The sequence below is a fragment of the Pseudonaja textilis genome, chromosome 7, assembly GCF_049901715.1.
Source record: "Pseudonaja textilis isolate UNSWEBS1 chromosome 7, rPseTex1.2, whole genome shotgun sequence".
NCBI classification, from domain to species: domain Eukaryota; kingdom Metazoa; phylum Chordata; class Lepidosauria; order Squamata; family Elapidae; genus Pseudonaja; species Pseudonaja textilis.
The window spans coordinates 39,756,356-39,776,595 of record NC_141996.1 but is presented as its reverse complement, the minus strand read 5'-3'; the positions used below and the strand labels follow the sequence as shown (position 1 = coordinate 39,776,595).

Below are 20,240 nucleotides of genomic sequence, written 5' to 3'. Positions count from 1 at the left end.
GATCAACCACATCCAGTGGGTAGTCCTCAATGAAACTACATCTACGTGGAAGAAAGCATGTGGTGGAATACTCCAAGATTCTGAATTAGGTCCAGTACTCTTCAACACCATCATAAATTATCTAGTTGAGAGGATAGTGGGGGAACTACACTGAGACTATATCAAGCTGGGAAAAATAGCTAATACGTTAGGTGATAGATTCATGATTCAGAAGGACTTTGACAGATTTGAACACTGGGCCCTATCCAACAAAATGCAAATGGTAAGACAAATTAATTCCTTCACATAGGCAAATAAAATCAAATGTACAGATAAAATAGTGCAACAATAGCAACTGAAAGAGATCTAGGTGTCCTGCTAGACCACCACTTAAATATAAGCCAGCAATTTGCTGCAGCTGCCAAAAATCTAATGCAATATCAGGTTGTATCAACAGAAAGATAGTTTCAAGATTACATGAAGTGATATTACCACTTTATACTGCATTGGTAAGACCACTCTTGGAATACTGGATCCAATTCTGATCACCAGAAAGATGTTGAGACCCTAGAAAGGGTGCAGAGAACAGCAAAAACCTGTTAAGAGGTCTGGAGGCTAAACCATAAGAATAACAGTTGCAGGAACTGGGAATGTTTAGTTTAACAAAGAGAAGGCTTAAGAGTGATATGATAGCAGTATTCCCATATTAGAGGGATTGTCCCAGAGAAGGGAAGGACAAGAAGTAATGTGTGGAAGATCATTAAAGAGAAATCCAACCTAGAACAAAGGAGACAACTCCTGACATTGAGAACAAATAATCAGATGAACAACTTACCTCTGAAAGTTGTGGGTGCTCTGTCACTGAAGATTTTCAAGAACAGACTGTACAGAATGATATAGGGTCTCTTGCTTGGGCAGGGGTTGGATTAGAACACCTCAAACATCCTTTCCAATTCTATTATTCTATGCTCCATATTCTACTATCTAGCAAAATCTATTCACTACACCAGTGGTAGCCAACCGGTGGGCTGCAGCCCACTGATGGGCCGTGAGAAAATTTTGGTGGGCCGCAGAGAAATCTCACCCCCAGAACACCACCAGAAAGCAATTAATCCATGATGCACAGAAACACAAGACTGCACCGCCCTCATGGCCCACGGGAACCCTCCCCACCCACTCACTCCTTACCCAGTAAACTTGTCTGCTAAGTTGCTATTTTTCCTTTTTCCAACCATCATCTGTTCTGCTGTGCTGGGAGATTTAGATTAGCTAGGAAGCAGGAAATGGTTGGATTTCTTGCTTTCTAGCTAGTCTTTAGATCTTCGGCTCAGCACAGCCAAACCTACCTTAGCTGAAGATTTGCTTGCAAGCAAATTCAGTGCAGACTCAAGGCAAACAAATTTGAGAGACTGAGCTAGCTGATGGCAGATAGATAGATCATTGAATGATTCTGTGAGCAACTAAATCTGCCTGCTTTGCTTGCTCTTTTTTATAAAAAATTCAATATTTACATGCATGGTGTGTTGTGAGTTAATTTTGTGAGTTTGCTTGCAAGCAAACGTTATGTGGCAGATAGATCTCTGAATGAATCTGTGATTCTGTGAGCAACTCAATCTGCCTGCTTTGCCTGATTTTGGGTAAAAGTTGTTCTTTTTTATAAAAAATTCAATATTTATATAAATATTTATAATATTTACATACAAGCCATGCCCAGCCAGTCACATGACCACTAAGCCACACCCACAAATTAGGCCACACTCACAGAACCAGTTAGTGGTCCCTGGGATCTAAAATCATGAGTTTGGTGGTCCCTGAGGTCCAAAAGGTTGGCGACCCCTGCACTACACAATCTGTATATGTTTATGAGCTACGTAGAAGCATATGCTGGTATCTGTGAATACAACACTTTTAGTGTAGTCTGAAGGATTTAAAGCCTTTTTCTTACAGCAAATGCATAAAAATATGTCATTGACAATATTTTGTCTTTAAATTGGAATAATGAATGATAATAGATCAAGTTGACCCAGCCTGTTAATTCTGTCATCCTTGTACAGTATAACTCAATACCATGTTTCCCCGAAAATAAGAAAATAAGACCCAATCTTATTTTCTTACTATTTGGGCCCCCGAAATAAGCACTGGGGATTATTTTGGGGGTCTTAATTTTTTGAGTGCCACTGCTGCAAGGTGGGGGGGGGGGTTGGAGCTGCCTGACATGCACACCAGCTTACTTAAGGGCCCCATGGCTCCACGCTCTGACAACTGCCTGGTTGTAGCAGCACCAAGAACCATACGCAGAAGGAGCCCACATGGCTGCCAGTTTACTTCTTCCAGCATCAGCATGGCATCGGAGCAGGAGGCCGGGCAACACAGCCAGGCAAAACACTCTGTTCCCAAGTGACCCTTAGAAGCCCAAATAGTTTTTGCCTAGATGGAGAAATGAGGACGAGTCGAAGCTTTACCTGCTTGTAAATGGGACACTTTCATATGGAGAATCCCATTTGCAAGCAGACAAAGCTTTGTCTCCCTCTGGGTGAAAAGTGCATGGCAGAGCCAAGTGGAGGCAGAGGCATAGGTGGAGGCAGGATATCCTAATGCACTGCCCACCCCATCCCACTGTCTCTCAACTTGGCTATGGCCATGCCAACTAGGCAGCTATGCGGGGCATTGGGATCCCTGCCTCCCTTCCCCCATGCCTCTGCCTCTGCCTGCTGCTGGTAGCACTGCACAATACTCCCACGAGCCTCCCATGAGCCAGGCAGCCACGTAGTACATCTGGATTGCCTGTCTCCCTCTCTCTCTGCCTCTGCGCTTGGATTTACAGGTATCTGTGCTGTGCTAAGGGGCTGGCAGGCCACGCCACTGCCAGGCTTATTTTGGGGGTAGGTCTTATTTTCAAGGAAACATGATATTTATGGTGGCAAACTGTCTGATTTGAATCACGACTAGTATATCTTTCTTCACAATTACAGATATAATGTTTCTGACTTCTGATTACTAGCAAACAATAATGGGGAAAAATCCTTTTAATTTCACAAGACATCTAAGCCTGTTTTTTTCAAATAAAAAAAATCCATCGTTGATCCTGTTCTTTTTCTGTAATCATTATTCCCATTTAATACAAAACAAATTTTTCCTTATGCACAATGTTTCCCTCACATAATAAAAATCATTAGACACAGGTTAGGTTCCTAATTTTATTTCTCCATCTTTAGTTGTCTTAGTATAATAGAAAGCACAGCACAATATTTAAAAATTCTTCTGGGAAAGGAAAGAGAAGGGAAGGGAAGGGGAAGGGAAGCAAAAGTGAATAGGGAAGGATGTTATTTTCGAGTTCAGTATATTAAAACCAGACAACCAATACTATTAGTAAATTTTCATGCATCCATTATGTGATAATGTATTTTCTATGCTATCACATGGCATTCTTGCGTCTAGATCTTCTGTTAAAATTTGTTTCAGGGAGGAGAAAAGGAAAATGTCCATACGGTTCTCACTGGTCTAGACAACATAAACATCTGCTGGATTCATGAGCAGCTTGTTGAAATAATTCATCAAAAAGAATGTCAGCAATCACCATGACCGTTTTTATAGATATTTTGAAGGAAAAGACAAACACATCAACAAGTTCAATATTTTTTCCTAATTTATTTCAGTTTTGCATATTTAAGTGTACTGTTGCATAGAGCTGTATCTAAAGGAGACTAAATACTATGAAGTTATTACAATACTGGTTCTAAGTCTGCAGTATTGAATGATAACATTTCAAGATGAAATAATTATGCATACAGATAAGGAAAATCTACCAATATGAATGGAACAGAAGTCAGCTAGAAATTCTTGGAAAAGATAAAGCTGTTGCATGCTAATCAAGTTGTGAGTTAATCTAATGCAATGAAAGTGGAAGTTGAAAACAATTTTGTTTTCAACAACTGTTATTGACATTATTGCTGTGTTTAGCATGGGTGATGGAGTTTATAATAAATATGGCAAGTAGTTTGTGAATAACTGTTTTCTTTTATTTACAGTACCTGAATTTTACCATGTGGCTTCATTTTTTGATGTTCTCAAAGAAAAAAGTAGTAATCACTATCTCGATACACCATGTGTTATCTGGTGTAGTCAAATCCACTCAAGGTTCAGTTTCTGGACCAGTATCTCTCAGCAAACTAAACTCACAAATTGTTATTTTTTGAAAAAAAAAAACCTAGCATAATATCTGATGCATGCTTTCTTTTATTCCTTGAAGAAAAGTAGAATAGAATTAAGAAATCAATGAAATAAAAATAAGAAATATGCAGATCTGTGTGCATTAAATTTGCAGGCTTACTTATTTTCCCCTAAATGAAATTATATCGTTTCAATAAAAGTTCCATTTATGGACTATTAATGGCCATAAAATAGAAGTGACCAGCTTTAAGTACTAAGTCTTCCTGCTACTGTCTTCCAGAAAACTCACTACAAATATGTTACTGCTAGTGGAAAAGATCTGCCAATACTATTCTTAAATATTTCTTATCTAAGGAAAGATATTGTGTTCCTATCTATCTGTCTATCATCATTTTGAATGTCTGCTCCTTAAAACAGTATTTATCTTAATGTTTGAAAATATTGAAGAAGAATAAATTCAACAATTAATGACTAAATTATGTGTAACTTCTAAATTATACATTTAAAATGTATTAAAATGTTTTACTAGGTATTTCTATATTACTTAAAGAAAAAAGAAAATACAACATGAACTTTTGAAAACGTATATAATTCATATTTTTCCAAATAGGCGGCAGTCATCTGATTTTCATGACTTATAGTATGAAAATACTAAATTGCCCATCTTTAGTGTTACTTTTGAACTCTGAAAACATTTTAACTATTCCTGTTTAGGAATAGTGAAAAAAAACAAATCAGGCCTAATTAGAATAAAAAAAAATAGAGAAATATTGATAAAAATATTCATATTATCTTTGAATTAGAATTTTAGATATGAAGTTGCCCTAAGATATGTTTCAGGTAAGAATCTGCTTCTCAGGATTTTGCAAAAGTATTCTTGATAATTTTGCCTGCCTTTAATTACTGTACATTAATCACACAGACAGAAATTTAGCAAACTGTTGTTTAAGTTGGTACACTAGTTAATACAAATATAGATTTTGTGACTTTTCTTTATTCTAAAATATTTTAAATTGTTAAAATGTTCACCTGGCCTTATTACATGTCAGAAAATGATACTAACTTAAACAAAGGAAATCATATTCTGATAATTTTCATAAAATTATTGTTTTTGTGAAAAAGAATGGATAAAAGCATAATGTATCTATCTTAAGAGCAATTCTGATAAGATTGTATTTTTAAAAATTTTTTCTTCTTACTGGAATAATATAAAACAACAGGAACTCACTGAATGTCTTTGGGAAAGTAAGAGATATTGACCTACCCTGATAACTATTAATATAGTATAATTTCTTTTTCTTTTTAATGTCCTCCGCAGGCAGCCAAGGCCAGTTTCCACTCACACAGAATGTTACAGTTATTGAGGGTGAAACAGCAACGCTGACTTGTAGAGTTGATCAAAACGATAACACCTCCCTCCAGTGGTCGAATCCAGCTCAACAAACTTTGTACTTTGATGACAAGAAAGGTGAATATATATATATATATATATATACATATATATTTGGCCCTCAGTTGATCATTTAAATAATAATAATATTACTGTTAAATAATGGTTTCACACTCGATATTCTATTTTACATTATCCTCAGGCTAAAAAATGTGTAATTTGAACATGATTGTTTGATTGTAAAATTATAGAATATTAATATTAATTTGAAAAAAGTTTTAATTGTTTCATTTCTTCTCTATTATTACTGCTGACTAAAGATGTGATTATGATCTGTGTTCACTAAGGATAGAGAATTAAGAATATAAGTGTGGTTAAACAGATTAATTACAGGTACAAAATTAGTCTAAATTTATTATTATTTATTTCCATGCAAGGAAAAAGGTGGAAATGTGTATTATGACATCAGCATACAAAAAATGCAGCTTATGTCAGGTATCAGGAAGCAGCTGCATAATCATGGTGGTTGCATTATGACATAATTTAGCATATAAATGTCCATTAGCAAACAGCCCCATCATCAGTTTCAGAAGACAAAGTTGACTTTTTTAGTCATTTTGTTAACTACCAGTCTTGCATTATGGAAATGTGGAGGACTAGCTTTATCTTTGTATTTCCAAAATAAATGCTGCTTCAGTCTAATATCACTATTTAAACTACCACACATTCTTCAATTTGTCCTGTGGATTTGCATGTGTTCTACCAAGGAAAAAATGTATGTTTCTATGTTTTCTTTCATTGGATTCCTTGTTCATATGTGTGTGTGTGTGTGTGTGTGTGTGTGTGTGTGTGTGTGTGTATCGATCTTTGGTTATTCGGGTTTTCTCCCGCGTAAGATTGGAAGTATCTAGGCAACGTTTCGATGAAGTCTCATTCATCATCTTCAGGCTTGTGTCTTCTGCTCTGTGCTTCTCAGAGTAAATTGTTACTCTGAGAAGCACAGAGCAGAAGACACAAGCCTGAAGATGATGAATGAGACTTCATCGAAACGTTGCCTAGATACTTACAATCTTACGCGAGAAAACCCGAATAACCAAAGATCCACATACAAATACCCGCGAGAACCTCAGAAAACAAATACACACACACACACATACTTGCTGTCCTTGATATAGTATAAAATAATATTATAGTGCCTATTTTGCAGCTCTAAGGAGTACAAAAAAAAAAAAAGAAATTTCCTGCCTTGAGTTTACATCTTGTAACTGATCCGAGAATCTTTTGGGGGAAGAATGAAAGAACAGAGAGGAGAAATAGAAGAAGAGAAGAGGAGGGGAGGAGGAAGGGAGAGAGAAGGAAGAGGAGGTGATAGTGATAGGTACATTTGATAGAGCAAGTGTATATTTTCCCACTATTTTGGGGGGGGGGGGAGGTGGGGGAGGAGCACATATATGATATAGAAAGTGATGTATTTTCTGTCACATACACAATATGTTCTATAAAGGAATACTATCCCTTGATATATAGATGTTTGATACCAGTAAGTTTATTAATGTTCATTCTCCTAACCAACACAATTTTCTCTCCAAATAAATGTATGCATACATAATTTATTTAAACCTATCCATTCTAATAGTCTAAGTGTGAAATTAAGCTATCAAATCTCACCAATTGTGGAAAATCCATTTGTCCCGTTCAAAAACAACAATAAAAATTACAATTTCCATATCTTTGGGAAGTGGGAAGAAATATTTCTGAGTTTTTGGTATGGTTTAATGTTTTATTTAATAATTTGTTATGAGATGATAAAGGAATAATTTTTCTTGTAATTTTACAAATGTTATTCATTTATGTATGCATTTGTTAAATTTATTTGCTGCCTATCTCACTGGGAAGCTACTCTAGGTGGCTTACAACAATGAAAACAAATGTAAACATAGGAAAGTATAGGGAGAACGGAATAAACAATTAAAAAGAAAATAATGAGAACACAACAATATGAGAATAAAAGATGAGTGGATGGGAAAGCAGGGAGCAAGGGATTTACTGTCAATGTAATAGCCATCTCCAGTGTGGTACTCCCACACTGTTAGTCAGTATTTCTACATCATTATCAGTAGCCTTTGCGGAGGACTGAACTTTTATTCATATACAAACAAATATAAGCCACTCACTCTGTAAATTATTAGGACAATATCAATATACCTACTTAATATGCTATCATTTTTTCTGATATCTTTTCCTTATTTTTTTCGGATAGCATTTCTTCCTGGCCTTATTTGCAATGTATGCAACAGAACTCATTAAAACTAATAGCTTTATAGTAGTTCACACACCATGATATCCAATTTCTGGAACAGTATCCCAGTCCCATCTTTGCTATCCTTGCAAACAATGTTCCCAACCCCCCACCCCCCAGGCTCTAGGATATGTTGGTGTACATGTCCTCCTGAATTGAGTTCTGTCAAGATGGTTTATAATATACTTTTCACAAGAGGTTTTTTTTTTTAAAAAAAAAATGGTACCCACACAGTTATTATTGAGTTGGGCAGCCTTCGAAACCTAATAAATAAATTCTGTTCGATTCTAAATAAAAACCTTATCTTCATAGAATTGTATTTTTCCTAATTGCATAATTCTAATAGCATTTTATTGAATAAATTAATTACATTGATTGTGGCCACCTGCTCCAATAGACTCTGGGTAGTTTGTAATAGCAAAATGCACAATTAACATTAAACAAAAAATGAAATAAAATGCAGCAGCCTGGACTAAAGCAACAATAAGAATAAAACCATAACAGGGTTACATAACATATGAACAGAACTAAGTCATACAAATTTTCCAGAACCTTAAGAGACTGGATGCCATCTGTAATTTGCAGGGATGCTGTTCCAGAGAGCATGGATAGAGAAAGAATGCTTCTTTAGTCCCATGCAGTATCCAAATTTTGTTGAGTGGATTTAGAATAGCTCCATTGTGCCAAACATCTGAGTAATGGAAAATCAACAGTACCTTACATAGCCAGGCTCTATTTTGAATCCTGACCGACACTTACATTAAAAACAAACCAACCCCAAAGGTTATTTGTTTGTTCTGATATATGCATCATAACATTACTAAGAGGAAATACAGGAAAAGAATCAGGAACAAAGAAAGAAAAACAAATTTATAAGCTTATAATATTAAAATGTCAATGTGACATTAGATCATTGAAATTCTCAATATGACATTAGATCATTGTTGCATACTATGATTTGGGTTAGGTTATTGTGCTAATTTGAGATTTCAAAAACATTTTAAGATCAAATTAATATTCAATAAATAACTAAAATGGCCAGTTTAAAACATCAGGTTAGATAGGCTAAAGAAAAGAAAATAACTATTACTTAAAAATAAATTTATATTTTATCTTATTTTGATTCCACTGAGGAGTAGAATAAAGCAGCCTGAATTTGCCTCTTTGTCTGTTCAGATCTAAAACAGATCTAAAACAGCATCATTTTTTTCGGTAGAATAAGCCTGGTAAAATCTCTGAAATTAAATATGCAAATATGGATTTTGGCAAATCCTCAATTTGAATGGTCACCACCAAAGCTCTGTAATTAATTTTATACCAGTATTAAAAAAAATAGAATGTTCAATAAGCATTTTGTACTTTGATAATGCAGAAAATACCTTGCAGAAAGACAATGAGAAATCATGTTACTACAAGTGTTCAATATTTATTTACAAGATTTGTACAGCTGTATAACTCATGTAGTTGTTACTCTGGGTGTTATACATTAAATAAGCCTCTTCTAAATAACATTGCACACACAAAAATGAAGATTTTTAAAAAATTCGTAGAGGCTGAGAGGCTATCCTATTACAGAGAAGCGGGGAAACCATACTAAAGGTACACATGAGAAGGATACTTCCTAAGTTCCATCAAATGATATTGTCTCAAGAAAGAACTTAATTCATGTCCAATCAGTAAAATCATGTAAGATAGGCAAAAATAATCAGAGACAGGTAGTCCTGCATTTTCTACAGTTTTGTGCTTTGTGGGTAATGATAATGATAATCAACACTATAAATTACACCCAGAAGCTGTTGGGAGAAAATATAGCTCCCAGAGCAGTGGTACTACATGGTGAATTACAACACTAACTGAAGCAACCCTAGAAAAAGGTAGAAAACTGTCATGACAATGTGCTTCTCCCTCAGTCCCCTAAACTGGCAAGAAAGATACCAGGGATCACAAAATAGCCGTCAGATGCATAGTGCAAAGCAAGTATAATTAAATAAATTAATTCAGTTGCTCACTATTTATTTATCAAGATTTTTTGTTTGCTCCACAGCTTCTAAGTGGTTTACATCAAATAACCCATCCCTAAATTATATTGCAACTAAAAACCAAGCAAATCCCCACCCCACTAGTAACTCCAAGTACTCTCTACATTTTATCAGGACCAACAGGCTCAAACATATCCCACATATGTTTATTTTTTAACTTAATAGTAAGAATAAATAATAACTTTACTGAATAACTTTACTGAATAACTGAAGAATAATTTTATTCTTCAAATCCTGAAGTTAATCTCCTTGAGAGCCTGTAAATGTCCAGCTCCTCCTTTCCCAGAAAAGATGAGGTCACTTTGAGCAGGGACATTGGCTGGTAAATATTGAGGTTCTGTAGGAAGTATTTCTTTTGAAAGGATCTTACCAGTATTGTCAATTATCATAAATACATATGAGATTTAATATATTAATGTATTTGTGTGTGTCTAAGTAGTGATACAAAATTGAGAAAACATCAAACAGTTTGTTTAGAACAGGAGGAATGGAGAATGAGATGTACTGGCACTCCATCCTATTTTTCCCAGAAAAATCCCAAGCATATAAGATTTAGTTTGTACCAGTTAATTTGTTTGATTAAATACAGTATTTATTGGTACTTTATGTAGTATTGTTTTTAGAGAATCAGTGACAATCTAATACAGAAAAGGAAAACAACAATACATACAGTATCTATAATGAAGAATGGTTCTCATATCTGTTTCTTCAACATGTGAATGTCTTTTTCAAGAAATTCACATGCCACTCTTATACAGCTGTCAAGTTATTAACATGTAAGTAAAGCTATGATGCTTCAGATTTAACTAATCTAGTTCTTGCTATAAATGTTTTGCAAAAAATATGTTGGGTATATGGATACACCAACCAGGTTTGGGTTGAATAAATATGTAAACCTAGGATTAAGTGTCTTGTAGCTTTAAGCACAAGAAACTGCAATGTCATTGTGGGTGCGGTTGCAGGCAGTAATATAGGTAGGAAGGGAAACGTAATAGACCTGGCTTCTGGATGCACCTGGTTCTGTTCCTGGTCTGCTGCCTGCTGTCTGTGTTGGAACGTCTATCTGCTTACTTTTGGAGGCTACTGTGCCAGATACCATTTCAACTGAAACAAAGACTGTTTGCTTGGTGAGCTGAGGATTCAGCGTTGTCCTTGAGAGAAAGGTATCGGAAGGAGAAGATATTCAAGCAGATAAGAACATAGTACTGACTGTTAATGGACTTGATAACTGGATAGATATACTGGATATTGACATATGGACTGAATGACTATTCTTTAATCTCTGTGTGTATTAAATAACTATTTTAAAACCACAAACAGTGTTTTTGTCTCCAGTGTGTGTATACTCTTGGGCCCACTCTCTCTCTCATTTGCCTGCCTGGCTTGACTGCTGCTGCATACTCTGCTTGGGGGTTTATCCCCAAAACACTAACATTGGTTATGGGCCCAGCAGTGTGCACAGTCTAACTAACCAGGTTATAGCAGTTAGAGTGTTGGGGTGAGTTGCACATTGCTGTAAAGACAAACTGTTTGTTAAATAGTTATTTTTCTCAAGAGAAATGGCACAAGTAAATTTGCCAAGTCTGTCCATGATAGCCAGACTAGATGGAACAAACTATGTTTCATGGTCAATGAAATGTAGTTTACTTCTACGAAGAGAAGGTTTGTGGAACATAATAACAAACCCACCAGATGTATCAAACTTAAATCCTAACGATGAAGAGGATTATAAACTGATACAGGACTATGAACGAAAGAATGAACAGGCTTTGTGCATCATAGGTCTCACCCTGTCTGACCAACAACTCATTCATATCCGTGGAGTGGAAAATGCTGCAGACTGCTGGGATAATCTCAAAAGGATTTATGTTCGAGACAGTGTAGGAGCTCATATCAATCTTACACGGAAGCTGTTTAGAACACATCTTGAGAGGAATGGAGACATGTTAACTCATTTAAACTGTATGAAAAGCATTTTTCAAGAATTGCAAGAAAAAGAGCTTATTTTTAATGAGTTGCAACAAGTATACATCATACTGTCTTCTCTGGATCGAAGCTATGATGATTTTGTGACTGCATTAGAGGTGTTGCCAAAAGACAGTTTATCAGTAACTGTGATAACCGGCAGGCTATTAGAAGAAGCCAGGAGAAGGTTTGAACGTGACCAGCTGAGAGAAGATAAGCCTAATAAAGAAGAGAAATTATCTTCAAGGCTGGAAAGAAACCAGCTGTGTAAAGTAAAGCACCCGGAAGAAGAGAAGTTATCTTCGACGGCATACACAATTAAAAAGTGTTTTAATTGTGGAGGCAGAGGACATTTGGCAAGATTCTGCAAAAAAGTAAAAAGCCAGAATGTAAAAAAGCCAAAGAAATCCTTTGAACTGGCCACGTTTGGCAATTGTGATATCAAGAATGATTTATGGGTGGTGGACAGTGGTGCATCCCACTGCATCACGAGAGATAAGACAAAGTTTATAAAAATGTCTACAAGCTCTCAGCGTATATCACTCGCCAATGGCTGGCACCTCAAGGCCAAGGGTGAAGGTATTGCTTATTGTCCATGTTTAAACCAGAATGTAAAAATGTTGTATGTACCACAGTTAAAGATGAACTTACTTTCTGTAAGAGTATTAGATAAACTAGGATATGTGGTTACATTTAAGAATAATAAGTGCATACTGGAAAGAGATGGCAAAAAGGTAACTGCAGCTTTAAATGGAGCATTGTATGTCTTACATGACAGTAAGAAAGGGGAGGCACAGACTGTATTTAATAATATCAAGCCTCATGATGATTGTATCCATTTATTGCATAGGCGTTTGGGGCATGTAAATTTTAAAATGCTAAAACGTACAGTAGAGTTATCTGAAGGAGTAAGGTTAAAGCCCTGTGATAAGTATTTGCGTTGTAATGTCTGTTGTGAAGATAAGAGTAAAGTATTGCCTGCAAATAGGCTAAATGGTTTCAAAACTAAAGAACCTTTAGAAGTAGTATTTGCAGACATTATAGGTCCAAAGAAACCCAGTATGGGGGGTGCTCGATATATACTGAGCATTATGGACCATTACTCTAGATATGGGTTTTGCTACTTAATGAAAAGCAAAACTGAAACATATCAACATTTCTTCAATTGGTTAAGGTTTGCTGAAAGAAAAACCAAACGGCAAATTATAACCCTGGTGACAGATAATGGCATGGAATTTGTTAATAGCAAATTCCAGCATAGATTAAAGGCAGCTGGAATAGCTCACAAGACATCTGCACCATACAGACCACAACACAATGCATTTGTTGAAAGGCGAGGCAAAACATTGCAGGCGATGACCCGTACTATGTTAACTGATTCTGGGTTACCTGATTCTTTGTGGGGGGAGGCCGTAATGTGTGCTAATCATTTATTGAACAACGTGGTTAACTCAACTACTGGTGAAATACCATTCACCATGTGGCATGGCAGGAAGCCTGATCTGAGTTACCTGCACACATTTGGTGCACCAGCATGGGTGCATATCCCTACACAACTCAGGCGTAAAGGGCAACATCGAGCTAAACAATTATTCTTTGTTGGTTACCAAGCTAACCATAGGGCATATAGATTTTGGGAGAAAGGCACATCTAAGGTGTTATGTAGTGCCAATGCCCAATTTCTAGAGCACGTAGGATGGGATAAGTTAGAGCAGGATAGCAATAACGAAGTGGTTATTGAATCATATAGAAATCCCATTAAGTATCCCTGTAACTTTAAAAATAATGTAAAGGAAGAAGTACAGGAAGAAGCACAGCCCCTAGAGGAAGAAATAGCTGAGGATGAGGAACAGGTAGTAACTCAACCAAGCCCAGTAATACCCAGAAGGACTACACGTATATCTAAACCGCCTGAAAGATACCAGGCTAATACAGTGTGCCAGGAAAATAGAATCCCAAATACTGTGGATGAGATTAAAAGTATCCTTCTAAAGAGAAAGAAAATTGGTATGCAGCAATTAATAAAGAATTGAAGTCTTTGAAGGATATGCAAGTGTATGAAAACGTGAGATTACCTAGTAATGAAAAACCCATTGGCTGCAGATGGATTTTTAAAATAAAAACAGATAAGGATGGAAACACAATCCATAAGGCAAGGTTAGTAGCCCAAGGCTTTAGACAAAGTGCAAAAGACTATGATGAAGTATTTGCACCTAGTCTGAAAGCAGCAACTTTAAGGGCAGCATTAGTGTGGGCAGCAAGCAAGCAATATATAGTTAACCATCTTGATGTGGAAACTGCTTACTTGCATGCTCCACTAAGACATACTGTTTATATGAAAAGGCCTAATGGATTTAAGGATGACAATAATAATGATAGTGATTGTTGGTTATTAAAGAAGAGCCTTTATGGTCTTAAACAATCGGGCTATGAATGGAACCAGTATATTGTGAAGGAACTGAACAATATAGGGTTTAAAGCTGGTTTAGCCGACCCATGTCTATTTAAGAGAGAAAAGAATGGGAAGATATCATTATTATTGTTGTTTACTGATGATATTGCTCTGATAACTAAGACTAATGATGAAGCAAATGAAATAATATCATCATTAGCCAAGAAAATAAAAATCAAGCAATTAGGGGAGATAAAGAGATATCTAGGTTTGAATATACTGAGAACACAGAAAGGGTTTAAGATATCTCAAGAAGATAAGATATCTAAATTGCTATTAGATTATAAAATGGAACTTTGTAAGCCTGTAAAGACTCCAATGAGTCAGGATATTTGCAAAATGGATACACAAAGTCCCAAATGTGATAAGGAACTGTATCAATCTTTGATTGGTAGCTTATCATATATTAGCAATTGGTCAAGGCCAGATATTGCTTTTTGTATTAATCAGCTGGCACGACACAATAATGACCCGCTTCAATGTCACTGGATAGCATTGAAAAGAATTCTAAGATATCTTAAAGGAACATTACACCATGCACTGTATTTAGAACCAGAAGGTGATCTCATATTGAGTGCTTATGCAGATGCTAGCTTTGCATCAGAAAGAGACACAAGAAAGTCGACTTCAGGAACAGCCATAATGCTGGGTAAGACATTAATTGGTTGGAAGTCAATTAGACAACAGCATATAAGTTTGTCTACTATGGAGGCAGAATTCTCCTGTTTATCACTACTATGTACTGAGTTGATTATGTATATACAAATGTTAAAAGATATGGGTATAACTGTAAATTACCCTATAGTTGTACATGAAGATAATCAGGCAGCAATTAAAATGGCCACTAATATTGCAGTTAAAACGAGAAGTAAACATACAGATTTGAGGTATCTTAATGTAAGACAATCTGTACAGAGTAAATTGATACAGCTGGAGTACTGCATGTCGGAGGACAATGTAGCTGATCATTTTACTAAAGCCCAAGGTGCTATTAAGCATCTAGAGAGTTGTGAAAAATATGGGTTTAAAATGTAAAGGCATTACATATTTATGTCACCCAAAAGGGGAGAATGTTGGGTATATGGATACACCAACCAGGTTTGGGTTGAATAAATATGTAAACCTAGGATTAAGTGTCTTGTAGCTTTAAGCACAAGAAACTGCAATGTCATTGTGGGTGCGGTTGCAGGCAGTAATATAGGTAGGAAGGGAAACGTAATAGACCCGGCTTCTGGATGCACCTGGTTCTGTTCCTGGTCTGCTGCCTGCTGTCTGTGTTGGAACGTCTATCTGCTTACTTTTGGAGGCTACTGTGCCAGATACCATTTCAACTGAAACAAAGACTGTTTGCTTGGTGAGCTGAGGATTCAGCGTTGTCCTTGAGAGAAAGGTATCGGAAGGAGAAGATATTCAAGCAGATAACATAGTACTGACTGTTAATGGACTTGATAACTGGATAGATATACTGGATATTGACATATGGACTGAATGACTATTCTTTAATCTCTGTGTGTATTAAATAACTATTTTAAAACCACAAACAGTGTTTTTGTCTCCAGTGTGTGTATACTCTTGGGCCCACTCTCTCTCTCATTTGCCTGCCTGGCTTGACTGCTGCTGCATACTCTGCTTGGGGGTTTATCCCCAAAACACTAACAAAATGTTTTCATGAGCTCCATTTTTTTCAAAGGAAAGAAATCTAGAAATATTAGCATCTACATCAGTATCTTTAATATACAGTAAATAATGTCTGATTAGAATAAAATTGAAAGGAAGTGTTGAAAATAAAATTATCACAAAATATTAATAGAATACTTACAATTTGCTTCATTTGGGCATATATTATGGTTTTTTGTAAAGTATAATTTCATTGCTCATTTTTATATTTTAGCAATTAAGTATTTTATTGTGACAATAGCTAACAGAGTAGCATGGTGAGTCATGATGTATTAAGAAAATATGCCAGAATTTGTGCTCTGTTTTTATCTGGTGTTTGTGAAACAGAACTTCAATGAAAGTGAATGTCAGGAAATACTAAGGTTTATTGAATATGAAAATATCTGCTGTGTATGGATTAAAATATTGAGTTTTTACAATATCTATGTGGTCAACAAATTTCCTTAAAATGTTTCTTTTTGTTTTCAAAGTTTAGACGTGTTTGGAATAGTTCCACATCCATATATAGATTGGAAATAAATAGAAGGAAGAACTATGCAATAGACATGAAACTTTACAGTAGTTAATTTGTGCTTGTTTTAATAGAAATGATCATATAACCCTCTCTACATGAATGTTCCAGACTATCCATATCACTTATGTTGCAATTGTGATGCTGGCTTCCTTGAAGGTATGGTGTGGTTATCATGATTTCTTGAAGAGAAAAAGACACACCCACATAGCTTATATTCATAGGCTTTTATACACGATAATAGGGAATTCCTGTAGGGAATCGACGTGTTTTGAATCAGAATGGTTGCTTTTAGGAATTTAACTAGAATACTTATATGTTAAACATAATAATAGCTATGCAGGGTTCCTATTTGCTCAGAAAGGTATTAGTTATAGCCATTTTTGATTTTTTTAATTCCAATAGGCATGTCATATTTTTTGTCTTTTGTTTAAATCAGTAGGATTGCCAAAGGAGATATTGTCAATTTTCAAAACTACATTTTTTTTCTATTTTAGATTGTTTTAGATTTATTAAAGCTGAAAAATATTTTTTTAAGTTCTGAACATTTTCTTAGAAACATGGTAATAAGAATAATGAGTAAGGGAGATTCGGTTTACATCTTTTAATATCATTGCATGAAATTGAAATATTGTAACAAAATTGCTCATCTATTTATATATTGCAGTACAGATTTTAAATAATGCCAAATAAAATAAAGTCAATAAAAACTGAAAAACACAAGAATTTTGTTATATTTTGAAAAACAATTTTAGATAGAGATGTAATACAGGTGTTACAGAGACAGGTGATAAAAATATGTTATTCAAATATATTTATCTCATTCTTGGACTAGTATATCCTAATTCCTAATAACATAACAAACATTTGCAAAAATATTTCTCATGTCAATTTAAAAATATATTACCAATATTAAAAATGGGACATGCTATTGTAATCAGTTTATACAACACTGCATGTAAGTATTACAGTGAGAATTTCTTCTGGCATATTTTCTCTTCTCAAGATTTTCCTTGGTAGAAAATATTGCTTTGATTTTATTTATTTTTTTCCACATAAGAAAAAATGAAATTTAGGTAAATTAATCACCAGAAAATTTGTGTGAATGTCAGATCATTCACAGCACACACCTACAAAAGTTGACTTTCTATGAATCATGTAAATTAATCACAAAGCATAATTTCCGGTCAAGGAGTTTTGCCAAATAAGGATGAAAGCAGCCAGGGAGCTGCAAAATAGTATAATATCTAATGTACAATGAAAATAAGGTATAACCAGGGAAGAAATCTTTAGAAAAAGTGAAAAATATAATTTCATAGAATTAGTTTGAAATGCTGTACTAATCAGGTAACTTTAAAAAATATTTATTTTTAACATTATAATATGTCATTTAGACAATAAATTTATATATTGATTGCCAATTGTTGAATGTTGTGAGAAATTCACCATCTTTAGGACTTCCGGTTTGGGTCTCTTCAGCGACAGACTGAAATCCACGATCGTGCACGGTTTCGATCTGTGCTCGCCGCTGGAGCGCCCCGATCCTTTGGATTCGGGGCTGTAGCCACCCCATAGAGGTGGTGAAGTGGGGGGAGATTGCTAGCCGAGTGGAAGGGAGCTGCATCTCTCCTCCTTGGCTGGTCTAAACTCCCTTCCCCGAAGGCGGTTGCAGCGGTGGTCAGAAATGGCCACCTCAAAGAAGAACCCGACTGGATAAGATTGTGCAGGAGGAAGACAAACAGGAAAGCAGGACAGACCAGGCTAAACAACAGAGAACATCTAAGCAAGGTACCCTGAATCTAAAAGTACCTAGAGGGATACTTCTGAAAGAAGATCTTTAAGCAGTGAAGGAGAGAGAAAAGGAGGTTAAAAACCCTTTTTTAACCTTTATATTGACAATTACAAATGGTATGGAAAGAAATTTATATTAATCTACTTTGACACTAATAGGCAACCTTAAGCTGAAATATAGTGTCAAAAGGAGAATAAAGATTTTTTTCTTGATCATTTTAAAGCCCTAAAAAGGAGAAGAGTGGAGGCAAAAGGGTGGGACTTGGAATAATGGAAAAATGGAGTGCCACCTGGAAAAATAAAGAGGATTAACAGTGAAACTTTGAAAAGACTCCCAAGGATACATTGTAACTGAAATCTTATTAAAAGATACAGTAACCCACGGAGAGGAAAAGGAAAGGAAAGAAACAAGAAGGAACAGTCTGGGATCATTTGGTGATTAAAAAGAAAAGTTTTTGGCATTGGTTTTTTTCTTTCTTTTTCTGTTTTTACTTAAAGTCAATCGGGAGGTTGTTCAAAAGTGTTTAAAATGCCATCACTCCTGGAGGAATTGAAAATGAGTCTTAAAACAACAGAAAGAAGATGCAGAAAGGGGAAGATCCTGTGTGGGTGTTTTTCTATCTCTATGGCTTCCCTGATTATTCTGTTGTTGAAGTGTTCAGTTTTGGCGATAGTTCTGGTATTTTTAAAGTCAATCTCATGTCCTGTGGCTTTGAGGTGTTGGACCAGGGAAGAGGTCGGCTCTTCTTTTTTGATTGAGTTCTTGTGTTCTTCAATGTGTGCACTTCTTCTATTGGTTTGTCCGATGTATGTTTTACATTGGGAAAAATTTTATGCGGGGAAAAAAACCGAATAACCAAAGATCCATAATATATATATATTACCAGGCTAGGTAATATCTTCAGCAGAGTTTAGGGGATGTCCCCTAAATTCTGCTGAAGATGTTACCTAGCCTAGTAATGAAATCTTCAGAAATTAGCCCACAAACTCGGAGAACGAACCTTCACTCAAATCCTACACCTCAGCTACATATATTTGCTACTATTGCAAATGAATAGTTTTCAGGGGAAATAGTGAAGCATAGGATAATGTGCAATTCGTTTGCTGAAGTGTGAATGATTTCACAACTACTGATAATCTTCTAGATTTGCATTGAGGGAAATTGAAAAATATAGTGAATAAGTGAAGCTGTGATTTAGATAAGCTAACGGATAAATGAAGTAACTTCTGGAGAAAAATGACAGACTGAATAGTGTTCCAGATAAGCAGAACCAATGATTGTGGCTAAGAACAAGATCAAACTGGTTTCTTTGACTCTTTCCAAACAAGAGAAGATGCAAGATTGCCCAAACTATGTTTCATATGGTTGCTTCCATAAGAGGCTGCAAGACAATAGTCTCTGGAGGATGTGAGAATAGGAGCTGCCATACCTTCTTCAGCCGTAATTAGAGCTTTCAAAGGATAATCAGTTTGCACTTCCTTTAGTAATCACATTTTGGAAATTGCCCATTAACTACTTTAAAGAAGTTGGACACCTTCAAAACAACAAGGCTAAAAACTTTGATGATTTTAATACTTAATATTATAAAATAAAATTGTTACTTTAAAAGCTTGAAGAATTTAAAAAATCAAAAAAGCAAGGCAAAATTTGGAATAAAAAAATTAAACAGATTAAGGATTCTGAACATTTTGGAAGATTTGATTTTGAATATTAAGATTCTGAAATTAATTTAAAATATTTTTGTGGTAAAGTAAAACATATTTTCAGTATTGGAAACATAACAAAATATATAACAAGATAATCAAATTATAATGATGTTCAGAGATACTTTTGAGGAATTGAATTATTGATGTCAGCTGTGTTGTCTTTTCTTTGGAACAGTTTGATCTCAAATAAGGCTGTAATAGAAAGGGATTTGCAATAAGATCTATCTGAGAATGTGAACAAGCATTTGTCATTTAACATA

At 35.3% G+C, this 20,240-nt stretch overlaps 1 protein-coding gene across 5 annotated transcripts in view; it reads left to right on the top strand.

Annotated features, from left to right (window-relative positions):
• The window catches only part of CADM2 (cell adhesion molecule 2), a 393,141-nt gene that overhangs the window by 222,555 nt on the left and 150,346 nt on the right, over nt 1–20,240 (top strand). For all 5 annotated transcript variants that reach the window (XR_015744336.1, XM_026700674.2, XM_087937496.1 and 2 more), the window contains one exon: nt 5,468–5,617. Coding sequence is in view for 4 of the 5 variants with exons in the window: in XM_026700674.2 (XP_026556459.1) it covers nt 5,468–5,617 (150 nt within the window). In the remaining variant the exon portion in view is untranslated. The remainder of the gene's footprint in view (nt 1–5,467; nt 5,618–20,240) is intronic.